Here is a 21,893-nt window from a genome sequence, read left to right as displayed (position 1 = left end):
CATCTCCCACTCCTCCTTGAGCCCCCAGCCACTGCGTCCCCAGGGCGGGGGGACTGGCCAGGCCTCAGCCTGGGGCACCGGTGAGTTGGGGGGACCTCGGCTCACCCTGCCTCCCCCCCCGTACAAGATGCCACGAGGCCAGCAAGGACCCAGCCACCACAGGGCCTGGGCTGGGGGTTCGGGGGCTGCCCCGAGCCCTTCCCCCACCTCTCGGGGAGCAGGCGGGGGTCCCTCGCCATGAGCCTCCCAGCCCCCCAAGCTGCCTGGGGCACTCACGCAGGCTGTGGGGCTCTGTCCTGCTCCCCCCAGGTCTCCCAGCTCCGGGGGTGGGCAGGGGTCTGGCACCGACCGCCCCCAGCCCTCCCCGCCAACGGGGGTCAGGCATGGGGGCACCCGGTGCCGGGCGAGGCAGAGCCAAAGGGCCAGGACTGTTTTATTAATGAAGCTGCCCCCCCCCACCTCCGGGGGTGCTCAGGGCTGGGGGGCTCCATGTTGCCCCTTCCTCAAGGACATGGCCCTGACCGGTTCCCTGGGCCAAGCCGGGGGGGCTGCGAGCGCTGAGCCTGGACAGGACCTGGGAGGGGGTTAGCACCCAGCAGCACCCTGCCAGGCCGGAGGCAGGAGCCACCCCCCGTCCCCCACCCCCCGTCCCCTCCCCGCTCCACGCTGGAGAGGCCGTGGCCATGGTGCAGACCCTGGGGAAGGGGCAGGGTGGTCTCTCCCCGCACCCAGCGAGGGTCCCACCCGTACAGCGGCAGCGGCCCCTCCGTCTCCAGGGTGCTTGGCGGGACCCAGGGTGGGTGCTGCCCCAGCTCCATGCCCAGCGCTGCCGTAGCTCCCCTGCAACACCCAGTGCCGGAACGGGCACCCAGCAACTGCCCCTCGGCCGGAGGAGCCCGCGGGGGGCTCGATCCCTCCCTGCCCCGAGAGGGACCTGGGGCAGGGCGGGGGGAGCTGGGGCTGCGCCTCTCCCCCTCCCCCCAGCAGCAAAGTGACCAGGAGCAGGGTGGGGGGGGGCAATAAACCACGGGCTGGGGCAGGGGCTGCAGGACCCCGGGGGCTCGCTGCCCCCCTACCCCACCCCAGAAGAGCAAAGCAGGGCCCACGAGCCACCAATTCACAACTTGTTTAATGCCAGGTCGGTTGCTGTACACGGAGAAGGGTCAACGCGCTGTTTTTCCCCCCACCCTATGATGCCGCCCAGGGAACGATGGTGCGAGGCCGCAGCCCCCCGGCTCGGGGGGGACCCCCGCTCAGCCCAGCACTGCCCGATCGCACCCCGCAAACACGAGCTCGCTGCCGCTCCGCTCCTTCCCCCGTCTCGCACGCCGCCGCGCACGGCCGCCAGCCGCCGCAGCCCCCCGCTCACCGGGGACGCCGGAGACCCCAGAGAGCGCTCCCGGGACCCCCAGCCCGGCCTCGGCACCAGCGACGGGGCGGAAGTGAGCCCGGGCCATGCCAAACGGCCCAGCCGAGCCGAGCAGCTCGTTATGGCCACGCTCGTTAGGCAGCGCGTGCAGCCGCAGGCCGGCAGGGTGGGAGATCGCGAGCCCCCGTGCCCGGCGCGGTGGGAGCAGCCGCCTGCGCCCATGGCGGCTCCAAAGCGGGAGGCCAAGGTGAGAGCGAAGGTCCCGGGTGAGAGGAACATGGTGCCGGGGAGAGCCGGGGAGCTCCGCGCCGGGGGTGCAGCCCCCGCGGCGACGCTCGCCCGACGCCGTGCTCAGCCCCTGCCCCCCGTGCTCCCACCCCCTGCCCCAAAGGGGCAAACACCGGCGTGAAACCACCCCACAGCGTGAAACCAACCACCCCACAGCGTGAAGCCGCCCCACGGCTCAGACCACCAGCGTTCCCCCCCCCACCCACACGCAGCGTGGTGGGGGTCTGCGCACCAGGGCTGAGGCGGGGGAACCCACAGGGGACAGCAGATCCCCAGCAGCAGCCCCGACGGGGCGGCGTGGCACGGGACGGGCGCGCGTGACAGACCTCTGCCTTCCACCCCGCTTGCCAACTTAAACTGAGTTAATTTTAACGACTCCTCAGTGCGTTGCGGTGGTGCTTCCCCGCGATGAAGCGTAACGGTGCCGGTGGACGCAGTGTCCAGTTCTGGGCTCCCCAGTTCCAGAAAGATGAGGAGCTACTGGAGAGAGTCCAGCGCAGGGCTACGAGGATGAGGAGGGGACTGGAACATCTCCCCTACAAGGAGAGGCTGAGGGAGCTGGGCTTGTTCAGCCTGGAGAAGAGAAGGCTGCGAGGGGACATTAGAAATGCCTCTAAATATCTGCAGGGTGGGGGTCAGGAGGACAGGGCCAGACTCTTTTCAGTGGTGCCCAGCGACAGGACAAGGGGCAACGGGCACAAACTGGAGCAGAGGAAGCTCCAGCTGAACCCGAGGAAGAACTTCTTCCCTCTGAGGGTGCCGGAGCCCTGGCCCAGGCTGCCCAGGGAGGCTGTGGAGTCTCCTTCTCTGGAGATATTCCAGCCCCGCCTGGCCGCGGTGCTGTGCAGCTGCTCTGGGTGACCCTGCTTGGGCAGGGGGTTGGACTGGGTGACCCACAGAGGTCCCTTCCAACCCCCACCATTCTGTGATTCTGTGACGCAGCGAGCAACACGCGAGGGGCTGGAGCTGGGGAGCCACCAGGGATTTTCAAACCAAGCCCCGCGCTCCCGCAGCAAGGGCTACAGCAAAGTGGGCGTGTGGGAACCGCGTTTCTGAAATTACACTGAAATTAATCCCATTTTGGAGGCGAGCGAGGCTGCAGGACGCCGCCGCGGCCGCCCCTCGGGGCTCTGGCGACGCGGTGCTGCCCGGGAGCGGCGAGCTGCCGGCCCACCAGTGCCTGCCCGTCCCGACGACGGCCCCAGCAGCACCACGCAGCCCATCAGGCGCTGCCGTGCCGGCACGCGCGGCCAAGGCTGGGGCGAGCGGAGCGGCACCTCGCCGACCCGCCAACCCCCCTGCGCCCCGGCAGCTCACCCGAAGGGCACCGGCAGTCCCACCACCACCCCGCCAGCCTGGGCTCAGGGAAAGGAGGTGGGGGAAAAAAAAGACAGAGCCAGGTATCGCCCACGGACGCTACAGAGAAGAGGTCAAGCTCTATGTACACAGCCCGGAAAACCCACCGGAGCAGGACGCAGCGCCGGCGCCGCAGGGCCCAGGGCGGGCAGCAGCCAGGCGCGCGGCGGGGAGAGCACAGGGACAGGGACAGGAAGGGGCTGCTGCACGCGGCGCAGCTTCTCGTTAAAGTAAAAGCAACACATACACACAAGCGCTTGGCGTCACGGCCCACGGCACTCCTCACACAGGCTCCGAACACGCCAGCAGGCGCTCTCTTCCCATACGACTCAAAAAAACCAAAACAACAAACAAAGAAAAATTACAACAGGTCCCTGGCTCTGCCTTGAAGATACAACGAAGCGACGCTCCGTCCTTGCTCCCGAACCAGACCCCCCGCGGGCTCTCGCCCCGTCCAGCCAGGAGAGGCCCCGCTCCCTCCCAAGGCCCGGATCCGCAGGAGCCGCTGGCTTTCTCGACGCCTCTCGCTGCTCGTCGCCTCGGGAGGACCCCGGAGCACCCAGCCTGCCGCAGAGGGGGCCCTCGGGGTGGGCTTGCAGCCGGTTGGAAAAGCCACTGGTTTTCCCCCTCTGTTAACTAAAAGGATCAGCCCAGAGCACGCAACAGCCACTCCCGACCTCTCTGACCCTGCCCCGCGGAGGCAGAGCCTCCTCAAGCCTCCTCCAAGCTTACAGCCCCAAAACGCACCCGCGGGCAGCTGCCAGGCGTGCCGCAAACCGAGCTCTCTGACGGGAATGACTGCGTCGCGTACTATAGTACCTTTTGGGGGGAAAAAAGGAAAAGCACAAAGGAAAATGAGCAGTTCCTCAGCTGCTCCGTGCGGCGGGGACGCCCTGCCCTGTCAAGCGACAAGCAGAGCCCCGAGCCCAGCCTCCTCGCACCAGCTGTATCCACCGGGCCCGGCTGGGTCCCACCTCCAGAGACGTCCGTCCCAGGGCAGAGCGGCCGCGAGCAGCGCGTCCGGCCCCGTCCCAGAGGCGAGGACACTCTCCTCTCTCCCAAGAGGGGCAACACCGCAGCGGGGATGGCCTCGGTCCGGTCTCGTGGTCCGGCGTCCTCTCCAGTACACAGCCCGAGGGCCGGAGGACGCTGGTTTGACGTTTCTCTTGTACCCGTTTCCCTTTCCGAAGGATGAATCCGGAAACCTCTGGCAGTTCCCTCCCCGTCCCCTCCCAAGCACTGCCCGGCGTGGTTCACAAGCACATATTTAATTAGCATCTGCTGGGTCCGACCTCCAGGCCCTCCCTCCCGGTGGCTCCTCGGGGTTCCATGCACACCAAGGTAGTGGGCTGATCGCGGCACCGCCGGCGCTGGGCTCCCGGCTCGCCACACGCGGGCTTTATCGTATCCTGGTGAAGAGGTTGAGGACGGATACAGACTCCTGCCAGGAAAAGGCAAAGCAGGGGCTGAGCACTCCATAGCTGCGCTGCGGCGTCACGCCACCTGCTTCGGGGTTTGGTTTTTTAATAAACCAGCCGCCGATCCGGTGAGGTACCTCCAGCTCTGGGCACGACCCGAGCTCACCGTTCAAAGCCCAACACCATCAGTATTCCCACGGGCTTTTTCCAGGCGGTAACAAGGAGCACGGCAGGCAAGTGTGCCGTTCCCCCGGCCTCGTGGGGAGCTGTACCCCAGAGCTGCCAGAGACCGGGGACGCCGGCAGCGAGCAGCACCCGCTCCCCACAGCTCACTCCAGGATCTCCCTGCCACCTCCGCCAGACACCCAGCCCAGCTCTCGGCGCAGCTGGCACCACCCGCTCTCGGTGACGGCGAGCTGTCAGCGGCAGCACCCACGATCCCACTCCCACCCAAGCCCCCGTCTGAGGCCGTTTCGCGGGGAGCCAGGGGACAACGCTCTCGGAGCGGGTCAGCTCCCAGCAGCACCCTTGCAGGGAGGAGGGTGGGCGCAGGATGGGCTCCCCGAAACGCTGCTACGCTCAGCAGCCCTCGAGCAGCCAGGAGAAGGCCGTTCTGTCGCACTGCCTTGAGCACACAGGGGCAGGCTTTTCTTTCACCTGATGACTACAGATCTCTTCGTGTCTCAGCAAAGTACAACCCTGCACCGCATCCAGCCGTCGACCCGCAGCGTGTGGTGAAGGGACCAGAGCCAAGGCAGCAGAGCAGCGCAGACTTGGCCCGAACTCGCCCCCGGGCCGAGCCTGCTGCAGGACACAGCCGCAGCCACCCCCGCACGCACCCTTACCTTCGTCGAGCGAGTTTTACTGAAGACGTTCCAGAAGCGCAAGGTCTCATCTCCAGCTCCTGTAACGATGGCCTCCCCATCAGGGGACATTGCCTACGGCCAAGAGAGAGCAACCTTTAGCAGCTGTTACATTTTTGAGGTTGAAAACAAACCTTCACTGGAATACGAGAGAGATTTAACTCTCCTTCCTACCTGGCTAGCGGTGAGAAACCACAGAACTACCTCTGCTTTCCTCTGCCTCGCTCAGTCTCCGTAGGTGCCAATTTGAGCACTCGCATCTTACTTACGCAGCCATGGAACACAGGGGTGAAATTCTCATAAAAAGGATTCTGGTGTTCAGAATCCAAGGCAGCTGTAATTAAGGCTGTTCCTCCCCGGATGATAAAGAGGTGTGAGGGCAGGAAGTGTGACACGACTGCATGCGCCAGCTCTGGCAGTCACCTGCACCGGAATCCAGCCCACAAAACCGAAGCTGCACATTTATCACCTCTGTCACGACTCCGCCGAAAGCCCCACACACCAGCGACAAAGCAGGCACAGGGTCAGCGTGGATTAACTGCACCAAGTACTGTAATGACGAACGAGGAGGACTGAAAGCCTCAAACCCTTCACCTGCTGGCAGTCGCCAGCGAAAACGTGTACAAGTCTCCAGGGAAGGAGGAGAGACGCCTGTGCTTCCTCAGCAGAGTTTTGGCAGGCTTTGCTCTTCGCTAAGAAAGCCTCACATTTCCATAGCAGCAAACCAAAGCATCCCTCGCAGGCAAGGAAACCAGATACAGGCGTTTTCCTTCGCTTGCAGGGCAGCATTCGTAGCTCCAGCCCGGCTGCCGGCAGCTCCGGCGCCACCGGCACTGCGGCTTTGGCCTCACCCCGCACGCGCGCAGCCGACACGCAGCTACAGAAGCCTGCAGAGACACGGCCGTCGCTTACCAGATACAAGACTCGGTACGAGTGCCCCGTTAGCTTTGCCACTTGAGTTAGCGAGGGGTATTTCCAGACGAGGATCTGGTTCTGCGAGTATCCGTGGGTACTCACCTGGAAGGGGAGAGGAAAATTCGCGTCACGCTTCCTGACAGTCGACGGCGCAGCGGCCGCACCGCACCGCGAGGAACTCACGAGCTCGTTGGCGTGTTTCGACCAGGCCAGGTTGCACACTTGCGACCCGGTGTCGATGCACTGCAGAGGCTGCCCGGTGAGCGTGTTCCAGAAGCGTATGCAGCGGTCGGCTGTCCCACCGCCGGAGGCGAGCAGTCCGTGCTGGTGCGGAGACCAGGCGATAGCTTTTACTGCTGCAAGATGCTCTGTGTACTGTTGGACAGGACTCAGGCTGCAGTGATTCCAGACAAGGAGCTGGCAGAGAGGAGAGACGTGATGGAACCTGCACTGCTGTCGCGTGTCTGCAACACCCACAAGCCACGACGCTGCGCTGGGACGGAGGAGGGCAGGTGGGCACCAAAGTGATTTCCCACAGCTCTGCCCCAGCACACGCATCCCCACCCTGCAGCCAGGCCCACCCTGACACCGCCCCCCACGCCCTGCCCAGAGCCGTTCGGCTGCGGGGCCACAAGGCAGCGAACGGTCCTCAGGCTGACGGAGCCAAAGACAGAGCGTCACTGAACATGAACTCAAACCCTTCTCTTGCCCCGACAGCTGCATTACTCCAGAGCACGTTTAGAAACGGGCTCGAGTTCCTCAGAAGTTATTCTGAGCAGGAGGAACTCGGCACAGCCACGCTGTCACACGGACACCGGGCACATTCACCACCTTGCAGCCTGCTCCCAGGGGCTCCCAGCACTGCTTCTCCACAACAGCTGCTGCTTCCGTACGGCGCTCAGCCAACTCCACGCCTGCGTTCCAGGTGTCAGAACCTCTATAGCTCTAAACTCCGTTTCCTTCTGCATACATAAACACCACTGCAACAAACCTGACCACAGGCTACCTGAACAAAGTCAGGAAGCACAGCTTAGCAGCAGCTTTGTTGAACTCAAACCCCTGAGTCAAGCTATAGATTTAATTAGCCAAGTGCAGGAGCAAAATTAAATTTGCCTTCTTAATTTTATTAGGGAGAGGAGACCGAGTAGAAGCTTCGCATGATTTATGTTTGGACGCAGTCCAACGACCGAAACAAAAGCCCCTTTCGGAGGGCCAAATATCCCTAAAGAGAGGGGGTCTGACAATTCTTGGTGAAGACCTAGCGACACTGAGCCCCGTGGACTCCTTGGCAGGACCATACCTTATTATCATTTCCTCCAGAGGCCAGGAGCTGGTGGTCCGTAGACCACTTGAGCCCGCAGACCTCCTGCCTGTGGCCCTGGAGCCGCCGCTCGGACTGCAGGGGGGGGGTGCGGATGTCCCGCTGCAGGATCATCCTGTCCCGGCTCCCAGAAGACAGCTGGTCCGCGTTCCACGCCAAGGCACCTGCAACGCGGGCAGAGCGTCAGGGTGTGCTGCGGGAGGCCTGGGAGCGGGCAGGCAGCACCCAGCCACCACAGCTGCCAAGGATTTAAAAAAATAATTCAAAAAACATCTGTGCTTATGGACCTGCCTTCTATCCACTGTCTGAAGTCCTAGCACAGCGTGCAAAGACAGATTAGCCTGCACAAGCTTACTGAAGGTATCACTAATCCTATTTCACAGTGCAGTACAGCACAGAAAGAAAACTCGGAGGGTGCCCTGACTTCCCAAATCTCACTCCAGCGTTCAGATCGCTGCGGAGCAACAAAACCAGTCCCGGCAGAAGAAGGGAACTGGAAATCTCAGTGTCAAGCAGCCTGCCGGCAGGGCTGAAACCGGAAGCCAGTGGCAGTGACACAAGATGTTGCAACCAAACCTAAAATGCCTCAGACATGGAGGAAACACCTGCTGCAACACTCAACCACCACCACACCCGAGATCAGAGCTCCACAATTACTCGACGATAACGCTTTGAAGACGGCTCGAGACATAGCAGGGGATAAATCTCAATCCTGGCACCTTCCGAGTTCTGCTATTTCACGCAGATCCCTTGCTTCAAGGAAAAAGTTCAGTCATGAAGAAAGGAAACCTGCGAAACCTCGGCCTCCCGCCTCCTTACCGACTCGGGCTGTGTGCCCCTCGAGCATGGAGAGCTTTTTCCCAGCAGCCGCATCCCAGATCTGTACAAAGCCCTTGTGTGTGCCCACGGCTACCAAGTTCCCCTGGACAAACAGCAAACCATGGTCAGTAAAGCCAGTAAGTACAGACAGACGTAAACCAAAAGCTAGGAGCTGAGGAGAAGACTTGAGATAAATCCCACACGATGGAAAGCATCCAGAGTTCTTCCATCTTTTCCCTACCGAGAGGGCCAAGGAGCCTGGCTGGAATATATTTACTGTAACTTTTTATTGTCAAGAGAAGTGAGCTGGCTCTTTCTCCCTCCCACGGCTCTCAGCAGATGCCTCGAGAACCTCGAGATACAGGAGGCTGCTCTCGGTCCCCTCTCATTTAGCAGAGGAAAACGGTGCAGACAGGAAGACACATTTGATTTGCGACGCATACAGGGAGTTTGGGGAAATACAGGACAATACCCCAAGTTCAAAGCTGTGAGGAAGAGCTACACGGCTACGACGGCAGTGTCTAAGCTACGAGGGTGTGAGCTGCCACCACTGCCAGCGTTATACTGACCCGTTCCGACCAGCCCACGGATGTCACAGAATCTCCTTCCACAGAGAGATCACACAGTCTGGTTACCTTGAAAGCGGGACAGAAGGGAACAAGAAACACTTGTTATTGCCACACTACGCTCTTCGCTGTCTCACAGACCAGGACCTAGTTTGGGACAGAGCATTACAAGCGCTGAATCCCTCAGACAGCGCGTTCCATAGCTCTGAAAGATGCTATGGCTGGAAAAGAACTACGGCAAGGGCGACTCCACTCTCCAGACACTGACCTGGCTAGTACAAGCGCTCCACAGGTAAACACAAGTCCCAAGGCCAACACTGAGGACGTTAAGAGAGGACCAGTCCACCAGGTTCAGGTAGAAGTCGTCCTGCAGCTCTGGGGCATCCAGCACTTTGAAAGGAATCTTTGAGATCTTCCGAGTTGGTTTTCGAGGTGATCTTAGCAGCTTCTGACTGTTTACAAAAACAGATGCACAAACCGCTACAGGACCTTACCCCGCTGCCGATGGTGGGTGCAGATGTAGCCGCTCTTTAAAGCGCACTTGTGTTTCTGTAGGAATGCACAGACAGAGGCCGAAAAATTCCTTCCAGCTGGTACGACTGGAAGGAATTACGTTCTGCTCCTGTAAAGGAGCTGGGGAGCAAACAGGTAAACCGAGCGCTGACAGCTGACCGAGGCACGTTCAGTATCTGGGCAGGCTGGGCGCCGGCAGAAGTTCTTAGACCTTGACGGTCCCTGCTCACCATCTCCCCACGTTTCCAACAGCAATTCAGACAGCAATTTTGGGTGCCTTAGCAAGAAGCCCCAGAGAGCCTCACTGAATCCTCTGCCCCAGCCCGTCCCTTCTCGCAGCCTGTGGAGAATCAGTGATACCTTTTGTTGCTGACAGGAGACAGGGAGTACGGCGAGACCTCGTTACCATCATCTGGACTGGAGCGCTTTGTGCTCAGTGAATACTGCACGAAGAAAACACACCTGGTAAGAACGCCAGCACGCCCAGACTCCAGAGCATCCCTCCAACGCGCGCTGGTGCCCAGTGCCTAGCTAACTCCAACACCCACAGTCAGATTTTCCAGACTTTTCAATCGCTCCCTCTCCCAGGTGCTCTGGAACCACACAGCAAAACCCTGACCTCCACTCAAGTCCAAAAGCTCGATGTGGTCGCTTATCACTGTCCAGAAAAGCCTGGTTCCAGCTCGGCTTCCCCGCCAGTACAGAAACAGGAAGCACGCAGCTTGCTGCAGAGACTTCTGCTCTCTTTACAGGCCACCAAATTTTGTTACCAGCAGCTTATCTTGGTCAAGCCACAACACTACCTCCCTTGCACCAGCAGCGTGGCAGAGCCGTGTGCTGTGTTCCTGCGACGCACACGTGCAGCCTCCACTGGTTTTAACGCAACGTAACCGACTCACAGTGAAGAGAGACTTCTTCTCCGGGTTGGACGGCTGCAGCCTCCTGTCTTCTGTCTGCGGGTCTTGCACCTTCTCGATCCCTGCTCCTAAGAGCTCGTTCTTCAGCAAGGCAGAGTAAGCAAGGCCATCTGTGAACCCAAACGAGCGCTTAGGCACAGGACTCGGAAGCAGCAGGCAGCTCTGCAGGGAGTGGCAGGACGACATCTGCCTGGCTCGCACGTTCCCAGGGCCTCTTCATAAGCCTGGGGCCCCAGTTTGGAATCAACATGAGCAGCAAGCTTCCCCTCTTTCACCCCACCAGGAAAGTGCTTCTACGGTACAATAAATCAAGGGATACAAATAGCCTCTCGCTTCCCAGGCCTCGTCAGCAGCCCACTGAGGTGACCCGGTATTCACCCTCGTGATGGGGGCATTTCCTAACACACCAGCACGAGTTTTTGCATAAGCACGAAGGAAATAAAAGCTCCAGGCGCGGTGCAAGTGGTAGAAAGGAGGTCTCACCTTTGCCATTGTCCGATGTCGCATCCTTTGCTTTTCTGTTTTGACTTGGTGATTTTTCATTTTCCTGAAAGGGAGACAGGTGCTATCACCACACAGAAACCTCAGGATATACGGTGAACTAACAAACAAAGAAGTCTCCTAGACCACAGGGGCAATGCGTTCAGAGGAACTCTTCTGGGGCAGCAGAAGACAAGCAGAGCAATTACGCAGGCAAAATAATATGCACCATTTCCTTAGCTGCGAGACTGAGCTGCAGGAGCTAAACCTACATTTATTCTGTGGAAGTTGATGCTCCAGTTGGCCCCAGCTCTTGAGGGAATGAATCTGTCACCGTGCTTACTAGGAGAAGACATCGGAGAATTGGAAGGCGTCAGGGTTCTTCTCATCTCTGCTACCTGAATTAAAGAAGAGGAGACACACACAAGAATAAGTGTGGATTACAGCAGGGGTCTGAAAAACATCAGCGAGGCCTTGTCAAAGCTCAATATGCCCAAGTAGAAGAGCCAAGCATTAGTTTGTCCCCGTCACAGAACCAGTAAGCATGTTAGAGTCCCCCTGTCAGGGGAACTTCTGTCAGAAGCAGCAATTAAACATCCTCTTTCCCTCCGCTCCTTCTCCAGCTGACGTTGTCGAGGGAAACACGTGGCAGGCTGGAGCGGGGCAGACTGCTTGCAGGGTGAGCAGCAGATGCCGCAACTGCAGTCACATTCTTTTTCATACAATAATTTATGTCAGAAGGGACGCCAGCTCTGAACAGGGCTAATTTCACAGCTACACTGAAGGCCACAGCGGCACCCAATTGAGTTTTCAGCGTCTCCGAGGACACCGACCCCACAAGCTCCCTGCTGCAGTGTTTGGACGCCCTCAGTGCGAACACCTTCTCCCAGTACCTAACTGGAATTCCCCCTGCTGCAGCTTGTGTCTGTTGCCTCTAATCCTTCCACTGTGTACCTCTGACGAGAGTCAGACCCTATTTTGTCCATACCACCCACCACGCAGTTGAAAGCTACCACCTGATCCCTCCTGAGCCTCAGCTTCTCCAGGCTGAGCAACACAGTCTCGGCATCGTCCTGCGCCAGCCCCCTGACCATCCTGGGGGCCTCCATTGGACTGGCTCTGTCTTGTCAAGCCCCACAGTTGGTCTGTTTGTTTGTTAGCCCCCAGTGTTTGATGTTCCCCATGTACTTACTGAGGTTATTCAGTAAAGAGGCATCACTGAGCTACATAAAAATATCTTAACTCCTTTTTGCGACGTGAACTGAGTTTATATATTCAAACGCTTCGCTGAAGTCAAGTCGTTGGGTTATTCCTAGAACAGCTCAGGGGCTCACACCTGCTCACAGCCCAACAAGAGACTACGCTTCGCGTCAGAGAGGTCACACATCTTTCAAAAGCTCAAGTGAAAACAGTCAGAGGCAAGACAGACAGCCACTGAATAGTCAGACTAAGCCCATTTAGCACAGCCCGTCGTACTTACACCAGGCATTGTGTTTTCATGCTGTATGTTGATTTGGCGCAGGAGACGTCTCTCGTAATCCTGGTCCATGGCGGAAAGCAGAGGGGCTGGGGACTTCAGCAGGCTCAGGAATTTATGTTCACCAAGTCCAGCCAGTAATCAGTCTGCTGCAACAGAGAGGGGAAGGAAAACACCAAAACGTCGCACCCCCTCGTACAGAAGCAGCCCTTCAGAATCGTGTCAGCCTGTCACCACTTTTCCTACCCAGAGCACTGGTGCCAAACTTGCGTGACACAGCCCAGCGCAGGGCTGCTGATCAAAGTGGTTTTCTGTATTATTTCCCTTGGCTGCTGAGTCACGTGAGCAGGCGACCGGCGACTCGTGTCTGGCGGGACCTCAGCCGGAGCCGAGGCTGCGGCACTGGAAACCCGCCGGCTGTCACGCACGGCAGCAGCACAGCCTGGCAAGCTGTCCGCACTCCGGCATGGACAAACCAGACAGCACCAGCCCGCCCCACCGCAGCCAGAGCCACGCGGACAGCAGCGCGCACCGCTGCGCTGGGGCTGGCTGGGACACCCTTCGCCGTGCTGGAGGTACTGCAGACGTCCAGGCCACGCGCTGCAGGAACGCGGGCAGCTACGGACCAGGCAGGCTCCGGGCCAGCAGCCAGCGCCCGATGCCCACGCTGCCCCAGGTATTCCTCCTGGCCAGCACAACGCTAGCTCACTGACGGCTACACAGGCTGCAAGCAATGTCCAGCATCTTGCAAGCATACGCTCTAGGACAGGGCTGCTTCAGAGCCCAGATGTGGCTGGCTGAATGACAGCGTGCATCGATTAAAAGAAAAAAAAATCAGCTAACACTCCTGCGAGGATAGGTAGTCCCAGCCCTTCTCTGGGCTCTGGAGGGCGCAGACCAGCAGCGTTAGGGCCCAGCCCATCTCCAGCTCACACCCACCCGCCTCGGGCTTTGCCCTCAGCTCACACGGACACGACGACGCCGACGCCAGAAGAGACGTGCCAAGGTGCTCCTTCACCCACGACAAACATCTCCAGAGGGAAAGGTGCGCTCTGACACACACCCGCCACAGCCAAAGATCCCCACAGCACACAGGCCTCTGGACGCTGTGCAGAGCACAGAGGGATTTTCATCTGCTGTTATTGTACAAACCTTTACGGCCCCTGGCCGGAGTCCCAGCTACACAAACCCGGGAGCTGCCCCGAGACACAAACTCGCGGCAGCATCGGGAGGCAGCTGCACGGGAGCGGCTGTGCGGGGCGAAGGCTGTCCAGGGACACGCTGCACCGCCACGCGATGGCCCTGCCCCGGAGCGCCGGCAGCGTCCTCCGCCGCCGGTGAGGTTCCCTGGGAAGAGGTTCACCAAGAACACCCAGGGTTTATCATCAAACACGGGAGGCAAGGCACCAGGCGCAGAGGGGCACAGCAGCACACGCTGTCATCCAGCCGGATGAGATGAAGTATTACAGTATTCTGCAGAAAGCACACCAGCTCTGGGCTACCGTGACGCACCAGCCAGCAGAGCCACTCTCCTTTCATCCAAGCCGTTTGTTAGTACTGAGCCTTGGACTTCTGACAAACGCCGAAACGCAGAGGCCTGCTCGTCCTCGCCATTAAGCATGGCAGCACTTCCGCAGGAGCTCCCCTGAAACAGCGAGTGCCAAGCTGTCTCCGAGTATACCTGCTCACCTCCGCCACCTCCTCCCCCAAGCCTTTTGCTTTTTTCATTTCATACATTTCTCCAATATGTTCTTTCGGAGGCAACACTGGAGAATGCTACCAAACTGAAGAGTAATCAGCTTCCACCAAATGAAGTGAAGACTCAGAGCTGGCCTTACTGCGAGTGAAAAGTCAGGCAAGCCTGTAAGGTTGTTATCGAAGGAGGTTAAAATAAAATAGTAAGTGCATCCCGTGTCAAACGCTCTCCCTCATTTTGTCGGTTACTCCACTACCCTCACCTACCCATGATCTTCCAAATCTGCCTTTGAGGTTAACAGGAGCTCTCAAAATGAGCACTTCAGTACAATGCCCCCCCTTCTTTTTTTCATTCCCCCGGTTGTTTCACCACCACGGATAAGGGAGATCAGCTTGCAGACCCCACGCGAGGAGCGTGCTCAGCTGGGAAACACCACGCGTTGGAAGCGTCCTCCCAGCACGGCTCAGCGCAGTATTCGTGAGCGATCCAGATCCAGTTACACCGCACCGTGACATTTTTAATTCTGGATATGAAACACATTCGCTTTTAAAGCTTTTCATTTGAGTTCCTGTCTGTACAAATTTCGACTACAACTTCTAATGAGAAATACAGCGCACGCAGAGCGAACAGCAGCAGAGACTGCGTAGGCAGAACATGGCAGTAATACCAATCAGCCCCAAACAGCCTCTTCTCAGGCTTCAGATGCTTCAGAATAAAGCACCACCATGACATGAATTGTATTTGAATTGCCAAGTCATCCTCTGCCCCTTTGGCCCTGTCTAAATTTGCAAATATATTCCTTTGTTACCTTCGAGAGTTCTCCTGCCTTTGGTATTCTCCGAGTCTCTCACTTTCAGCAGCACCTCTCACGTTCAACACTTACCCACCCAACCACCTTCCAGTGTTAAGGAGCACACAAACGATTTCTGGAAGCAAAACGGGCCAGGGATTGCCCGGCTGCTGCTCTGCTCAGGTTGGCCACGGCCGGAACTGACAGAGCCGACACGGCCTACATCTGCTGCCCCAACTTCAAAACTCGCCGAGAAATCCAACCAGGCAGAGGCTGCCTCTCAAACCACGGGGACTCACCCAGGAGCAGAGGAGGCACAGGAGGAAGGCTGCTGTGTGCATTTTGTAACCTTGTACAGAACCTTCAGGGATTTTTTTTTTTTTGCTTGGCTCTTGTGGGAATTCGTATGCTCTGTCTGAGCACGACAGTTTTTCACAGAGCTACCAACTTTACTAACATCTCGTTTCCCTTTACAGAATACAAAAATTCACGGAATACGGTTGTCTGATTACCTTACATCTCCAAACAGCTCAGAGCGCCAGCTCAGATAAAAGGTCTGCTTTCTCGGAAGCCTTATCTGAAGTCAGCACACTAAAAGCCAAGATGAAAAATTCACCACCAGCCTCGTCCACGGAGCTTTACCGGAAAGGCCCGGCAACTCGAAAGCCTGCTTCACCGTAACACTGAAGCTACTGAAGGTGCAGCCGTACCTCTGGTCAACGCACAAAAGCAAGTCATGGACTTTAGAGAACGCAGCAGCTTCAGCCAACAGCCCCAGAAAATTCTGCTACTGTGTTAAAAATAATAATAATAAAATAAATATCGGTCTTTAACGCGAGATGGTGTTGCCGGCAGCGCGTGAAGAACCTTCGGCACAAACCAGCAGGCTAACTCGGTAAGGGTCAGCACTTCGCAGGAGAGCGAGCGCGGGGCCGCCGAGAGCGCCGCGAGTCAAGGACAAAAGCATCACCCACGCAAGGAGGGCTGCGACCCCGGGGGCAGAGGCTCCCGCGACCTGGCAGACCCCTCCACGGCCCCCCGGCAGAGCCAGCGCGGGATGCCCGGGGCGGGCTCCTGAGCCCCGCAGCCCCGCAAAGCCGCCGATCGCCGGTGCCGGGGGCCGTCGCGGTGCGTCACCCCCGATGGCGGGCCCGGCGGCTTGGAGCCCCTCGGGCCCCAGAGCCACGGGGGGGAACGGCGACCCCCAGCCCGGGGCCCGCACACCAGCGACCTCGGGAAGCTCCCCGCGCCGCCCGGAAGCCCTCCCCGCCGCTCCCCTGCCCGGTTCGGTCACCAGGCCAGGCACTGCTGCAGCCCCGGGGGCGGGGGCGGCACCGCCGGACGGGGCTCGCAGCCGCTACGGCCGGTCCCGGGGCCCAGGCGCAGGGCGGCGGCCGGCAGGGCCGGCCGGGGCGGGGGAGCGGCGGCACAGGCCCACCCGCGGCCCCCGCCCCGCCGGCCCCAGCGCGGACACCGCGCAGCGCCGCGACCCCGAGGCAGCCGGTAGCGACCGGGCCCCGCCCGGCCCGGCAGAGGCCTGGGCACCGGCCGCGCAGGCCCCGCCGCACCGGGGGCCCCGCAGCCCCGGGGGAAGGGGCCGCGGCCCACCGCAGCCCGCCCCGCAGCACCGGCGCGGCCCCGCCGCCCGCCCTACCTGCCCGCCCGGCGCGGCCCGGCCCCGCTCCGCCTCCGCCTGTCACTCTCCGCCGGCCCCACCGCTCCGCAATATGGCGGCCGCCCCTGCCCGCTGGCCCCGCCCCCCGTTCGAATCAACACAGAAGCGGCGGCGCGCGGCGCCATGGCAACGGCCGCGGCCCGCCCCGGGTGGGTGGGGCGGAGCCTGACACCGCCCCTCAGCGCGCTGACGTCACGGCGCTGAGGGTTTTCCGGGGGAGGGGAGGGGGACACGGGACATGGCGGCCGCGCTCCCCGCAGCCCCTCCCGGCGCGCCCCGGCTGTAACGCGCCGGCCCCCGCGTAGCCCCCGCGCCCCCCCGCCCCGGGGCTCGAACGCGCGGGCGTCGGCCGGGAGCGGCGGGCCCGGCCCATCCCGTCCCGCCCCGGCCCCGCCCCCGGCGCCGCCGTGACCCCGCCGTGACCCCGCCGTGACCCCGCCGTGACCCCGCCGTGACCCGCCGCTGCCGATCGCTTCCGGGGCGGCCCCGGCTCCCGGTTTGAAAATGCGGGAGCGGCTGCTGGTGCTGCTGTGCGCGCTGGCGCGGCGGCGGGCGGGCGGGCGGCGGCCATGGCCGGCACCGGCGGCGGTGGGGCCTGGGACGGGCCGCAGCGGCGAGCCTGGCTCCGGCACTACTACAGCCAGCGGCAGAAGCGGCTGATGACGGTGACCGGGGGCGGGCGGGGGTGGGGAGGACGCAAAGCAGGCGGGACGTGGGGCACGAAGGACACGGGGGGGGGGGGGCGCACCCAAATGGGGAGGGGGTGGAGGGGGGGCACAGCTCGCAGGGACACATGGGGGGGGGCGGGGCGGAGACGAACCGCAGGGGCGGGAAGGATGGGGGCACAAAGGACACGGGGGACACGAAGGATGGGGGACACGAACGCAGATCCAAAGGACAGGGGATACAGAGGGTTGGGGGGTGACATCAAAGGGGGGGACACGCGGGGGAGGGGACACAGAGGGCCTGGGGACACGCGGCAGCAAGGACAGGTTGTCAGGGGAGAGCGTGGGGAGGCCGTGTCCCTGGGCAGTGGCCGGGGGCGGCACAAAAAGCCTCTTTTCAGCTTAAAGATGGTATTTAGAATTTACTGACAAATGAACTGGAGGGGCCGGGGCGTCGTGCCCGCTCCCCCTGCCGATCACGCCCACCCCGCAGCTCACTCGTTAAAAAATCATCCCAAGTGGCCACCCCGGAAGGGGACTTTTTACGAAAGGCTCCTCAGCTGCAGCCCCGGGGCTCTGTTCTGGGCCACACTCGCAGCATCGCACGATCGCTACGGTGGGAAAGGACCTCTGAGACCATCCAGTCCAGCCGTCACCCCAGCACCCCCAGGCCTGCTGAACCATGTCCCCAAGTGCCACGTCCACGCGGTGTTTGAACCCCTCCAGGGATGGGGACTCCCCCACTGCCCTGGGCAGCCTGGGCCAACGCCTGACCACTCTTGCAGGAAAGAAATTGTTCCTGATATCCCATCTGAACCTCCCCTGCTGCACCTTGAGGCCATGGCCTCTCGTCCTGTCGCCGGTTACCTGGGAGAAGACCCCAGCCCCCCTCACTCCCCCCTCCTGGCAGGGAGCTGCAGAGAGCGAGAAGGTCTCCCCTCAGCCTCCTCTTCTCCAGCCTGAGCAGCCCCAGCTCCCTCAGCCGCTCCCCATCAGACTGGTTCTCCAGCCCCCTCCCCAGCCTCGCTGCCCTGCTCTGGACACGCTCCAGCCCCTCCATGTCCTGCTTGTGGTGAGGGGCCCAAAGCTGAGCACAGGACCCGAGGTGTGGCCTCACCAGTGCCCAGCACAGGGGCAGGATCGCTGCCCTGGTCCTGCTGGCCACACCATTCCTGATCCAAGCCAGGATGCCGCTGGCCTTCTTGGCCACCCGGGCACACTGCTGGCTCATGGGCAGCCGGCTCTCGACCAGCACCCCCAGGGCCTTTTCCGCCGGGCAGCTCTCCGGCCTCTCTGCCCCAAGGCTGGAGCGTTGCATGGGGTTGTGGTGACCCAGGTGCAGGACCCAGCACTCGGCCTTGTTGAACCTCACACAGTTGGCCTCGGCCCATCGATCCAGCCTGTCCAGATCCCTCTGCAGAGCCTTCCCACCCTCGAGCAGATCGACCCTCCTGCCCACCTTGGTGCCATCTGCAGACTGACCGAGGGAGCACTCGATCCCCTCATCCAGATCATTGATAAAGATGTTAAACACGACTGGCCCCAACACTGAGCCCTGGGGAACACCGCTCGTGACGGCCGCCAGCCGGATTTAGCTCCATTCACCACCGCTCCCTGGGCTCGGGCATCCGGCCGGTTCTTTACCCAGCGAAGGGCACCCCAGTGCCCAGCCGTGGGCAGCCCGTTTCTGCGGGAGGGTGCTGCGGGGAGCGGTGTCCGAGTCCCTGACAAGCACACACAGCGGTCGCCTGGTGGGGTTGCAGCGGGGTTTCCCAGGACCAGGAATGTTTGACCGGGCGGTAGTGCCCGTCGGGACGTCCTCCCTGCCCTGAGGCGGTCGCTGGAGCCAGAGGGTCTTCGGGGCAGGGGGTCCCCGCGAAGCGCGGGGCGGGGGCTGGGGGAGCGCTGTCTCATGCTGCTCTTGTCTCTCCGCCGTGCTGCAGCTCCTGGTCGCGCGCCGCAGGAGAACCAGCTGCTACTTCTACCCCCGCGCCTGGCCCAGCCTCAGGAGCGCGGACTGGTGGGAGCGCGTCGTGCTGAAGGAGTTCGGGCCCCGGGACTGGCTGGAGAAGTTCCGGATGTCCAAGGAGACCTTCTTCTACGTCTGCAACCGGCTGCGGCCCGGGCTGGCTCCGCACAGCGCCCACTTCCACCCCACCCTGCCCCTGGAGAAGAGGGTGGCCGTGGCCCTGTGGCACTTGGCCACCAACGTGGAGTACCAGACTCTGAGCCCGCTCGTGGGCGTGGGGCCCTCCACGGTGCAGACGTGCGTCCGGGAGGTGAGCTACGCCATCGTCTTGCTGCTGAAGCCCCTCTACCTCCGGGCGCCCAGCGAGAAGGAGCTGGAGAACATGGTGCGCATCTTCCGCACGCGCTGGGGCTTCCCGCACTGCATCGGCGCCCTGGACAGCCTGCACATCGCCATCCACCCGCCCCTGCGCCTCAGTGCCGACTACTGCAACGGCCAGGGCTGGCACTCCGTCCTGACGCAGGCCACCGTGGACGGCCTGGGCCAGTTCTGGGACGTCTGCACCGCCTTCCCCGGCAGCATGGAGAACAGCGCGGTCCTGGAGAGCTCCAGCCTGTGGGTGCTGGCCAAGGAGGGCCGGCTCTGCCCCAACCCTCCCAAGCACTTCATGGGGAAGGCGCAGAAGTACGTGCTGCTGGGCGATGCCACCTACCCCTTGCAAGACTGGATCCTCAAGCCCTACCAGGAGGACCAGCAGCTCAGCCAGCGGCAGCTGCAGTTCAACTACCGCCTGAAGCGGGCGCACAGCGTGATCGAGAACGCGTTCCTGCGCCTGAAGGCGCGCTGGCAGATCCTCCTCAAGTGCGACGACTGCAGCCTGGAGCTGCTGCCCACCCTCGTCCTCGCCTGCTGCATCCTGCACAACGTCTGCGAAGCCCACGACGACCCCTTCAACGAGGAGTGGCTGGAGGGCGCCGAGCCCACCGAGCTGCCCAAGCCCTGCCAGCCCGCGCCCGCCGCCATGGAGGACGGCCGGGCCGAGCAGGTGCGCGAGCTGATGTGCCAGTACTTCGAGAGCTGCGGGGAGGGCTGACGGGGCCGGCGTGGAGACGCAGCGCTGCACGCCCTTGGCTCGAGGACGGCCCGCGGACTCCGGCAAGCGTTGGGTCAGCGGCGCCGGGCCGTTGGGCGAAGGACTGGACCCCTGCGATGGCGGCTCCCGGGGCGGGGAGGGGGCGGCCGCGTCGCGCTGGTTTGGCGGCGGTGGTTGGAGGCAGCGCAATGTATTCCGTGCCCGTGCTCTCTGCCCGGCTCTGAGCGGTCTGGTGGTGTGGGGTGAGCGACGCGGGGGTCAGCGCTGGCCGAGGGGGCCGGGGGTCCCTTTCTGGGGAGTGCGCCCCTGCCCGAGGCCCCTCCGCCGGGCCAGAACTGGGGGGGTGGGGCCTGGAAGAGAGGTGGCGAAGCCCCTTGGCGGGTGCAGAACCGGTGACGTGACCGGGCTGGGGAGGGAGGGGGGAGGCCCAGCCGGGACCCGCGGGGACCCTGCGGCTGGGTAGCTGAGGGGAGAGCCATGGATGTTGTCTACCCCGACTTCAGCAAGGCTTTGGACACAGTCTGCCATCACATCCTCCTAGGGAAGCTCAGGCAGCGTGGGCTGGATGAGTGGTCGGTGAGGTGGGTTGAGAACTGGCTGAAGGGCAGAGCCCAGAGGGTTGGCATCAGCGGCGCTGAGTCTGGTTGGAGGCCGGTAACCAGTGGTGTGCCCAGGGGTCAGTACTGGGCCCAGTCTTGTTCAGCTTCTTCATCAGTGACCAGGATGAAGAGTTAGAGTGCACCCTCAGCACGTTTGCTGATGACACCAAACTGGGAGGTGTGGTAGACACACGGGCAGGCTGTGCTGCCATCCAGCGTGACCTGGACAGGCTGGAGAGTTGGGCAGAGAGGAACCTGATGAGATTCAACCAGGGCAAGGGCAGGGTCCTGCACCTGGGGAGGAACAACCCCAGGCACCAGTACAGGCTGGGGCTGACCTGCTGGGAGCAGCTCTGCGGAGAGGGACTGGGAGTGCTGGGGGACGACAGGGTGACCCTGAGCCAGCAGCGTGCCCTGGGTGCCCAGAAGGCCAAGGGGATCCTGGGGTGCATGAGGAGGAGTGTGGGCAGCAGGGCGAGGGAGGTTCTCCTCCCCCTCTGCTCTGCCCTGGGGAGGCCCCATCTGCAGTGCTGTGTCCAGTGCTGGGCTCCCCAGTTCAAGAAAGATGAGGAGCTACTGGAGAGAGTCCAGCGCAGGGCTGCGAGGATGAGGAGGGGACTGGAGCATCTCTCCTGCGAGGAGAGGCTGAGGGAGCTGGGCTTGTTCAGGCTGAAGAAGAGAAGGCTGAGAGGGGACCTTCGAAATGCCTCTAAATATCTGCAGGGTGGGGGTCAGGAGGACGGGGCCAGACTCTGTTCAGTGGTGCCCAGCGACAGGACAAGGGGCAACGGGCACAAACTGAAGCAGAGGAAGCTCCAGCTGAACCCGAGGAAGAACTTCTTCCCTCTGAGGGTGCCGGAGCCCTGGCCCAGGCTGCCCAGGGAGGCTGTGGAGTCTCCTTCTCTGGAGATATTCCAGCCCCCCTGGCCGCGGTGCTGTGCAGCTGCTCTGGGTGACCCTGCTTGGGCAGGGGGTGGCACTGGGGGACCCCAGAGGGCCCTGCCAGCCCCCAACACTCTGTGATTCTGTGTGACCCGCTCCCCCGAGACCGAGAGATGTGGAGAGCAGCACCCAGCGCTGGCGAACCCACCCTGGGCTTCGGCG

At 61.8% G+C, this 21,893-nt stretch overlaps 2 protein-coding genes across 4 annotated transcripts; one reads left to right on the top strand and one right to left on the bottom strand.

Annotated features, from left to right (window-relative positions):
- Nucleotides 1-1,116: 1,116 nt before the first annotated feature.
- On the bottom strand, nt 1,117-16,552 carry LOC104337251 (fizzy and cell division cycle 20 related 1). Of its 3 annotated transcripts, none has more exons than XM_075443951.1 (14): nt 16,443-16,552; nt 12,306-12,451; nt 11,098-11,223; nt 10,829-10,892; nt 10,328-10,455; nt 9,789-9,871; nt 9,184-9,367; nt 8,919-8,984; nt 8,350-8,452; nt 7,510-7,694; nt 6,393-6,626; nt 6,207-6,311; nt 5,277-5,369; nt 1,117-4,454 (listed from the first exon to the last, which is right to left on the bottom strand). In XM_075443951.1, the coding sequence occupies exons 2-14, from the start codon at nt 12,372-12,374 to the stop codon at nt 4,413-4,415; spliced, it is 1,482 nt and encodes a 493-aa protein (XP_075300066.1). In that variant the 5' UTR covers nt 12,375-12,451; nt 16,443-16,552; the 3' UTR covers nt 1,117-4,412. The 3 variants fall into 3 exon arrangements, with proteins under 3 accessions (XP_075300066.1, XP_075300068.1, XP_075300067.1); XM_075443953.1 differs by having other exon boundaries at nt 12,306-12,448; nt 16,443-16,547; XM_075443952.1 differs by lacking the exon at nt 16,443-16,552 and adding an exon at nt 15,301-15,930.
- Nucleotides 16,553-17,005: 453 nt separating this feature from the next.
- On the top strand, nt 17,006-20,396 carry LOC142364604 (uncharacterized). Its single transcript, XM_075444443.1, has 2 exons — nt 17,006-17,128; nt 19,072-20,396. Exons 1-2 carry the CDS (start codon nt 17,033-17,035, stop codon nt 20,188-20,190), a joined length of 1,215 nt encoding a protein of 404 aa, XP_075300558.1. The 5' UTR covers nt 17,006-17,032; the 3' UTR covers nt 20,191-20,396.
- The last annotated feature ends 1,497 nt before the right edge of the window (nt 20,397-21,893 follow it).

Source organism: Opisthocomus hoazin, chromosome 27 (assembly GCF_030867145.1).
Source record: "Opisthocomus hoazin isolate bOpiHoa1 chromosome 27, bOpiHoa1.hap1, whole genome shotgun sequence".
Lineage (NCBI taxonomy): Eukaryota > Metazoa > Chordata > Aves > Opisthocomiformes > Opisthocomidae > Opisthocomus > Opisthocomus hoazin.
This window is presented reverse-complemented; position numbering and strand designations above follow the sequence as displayed.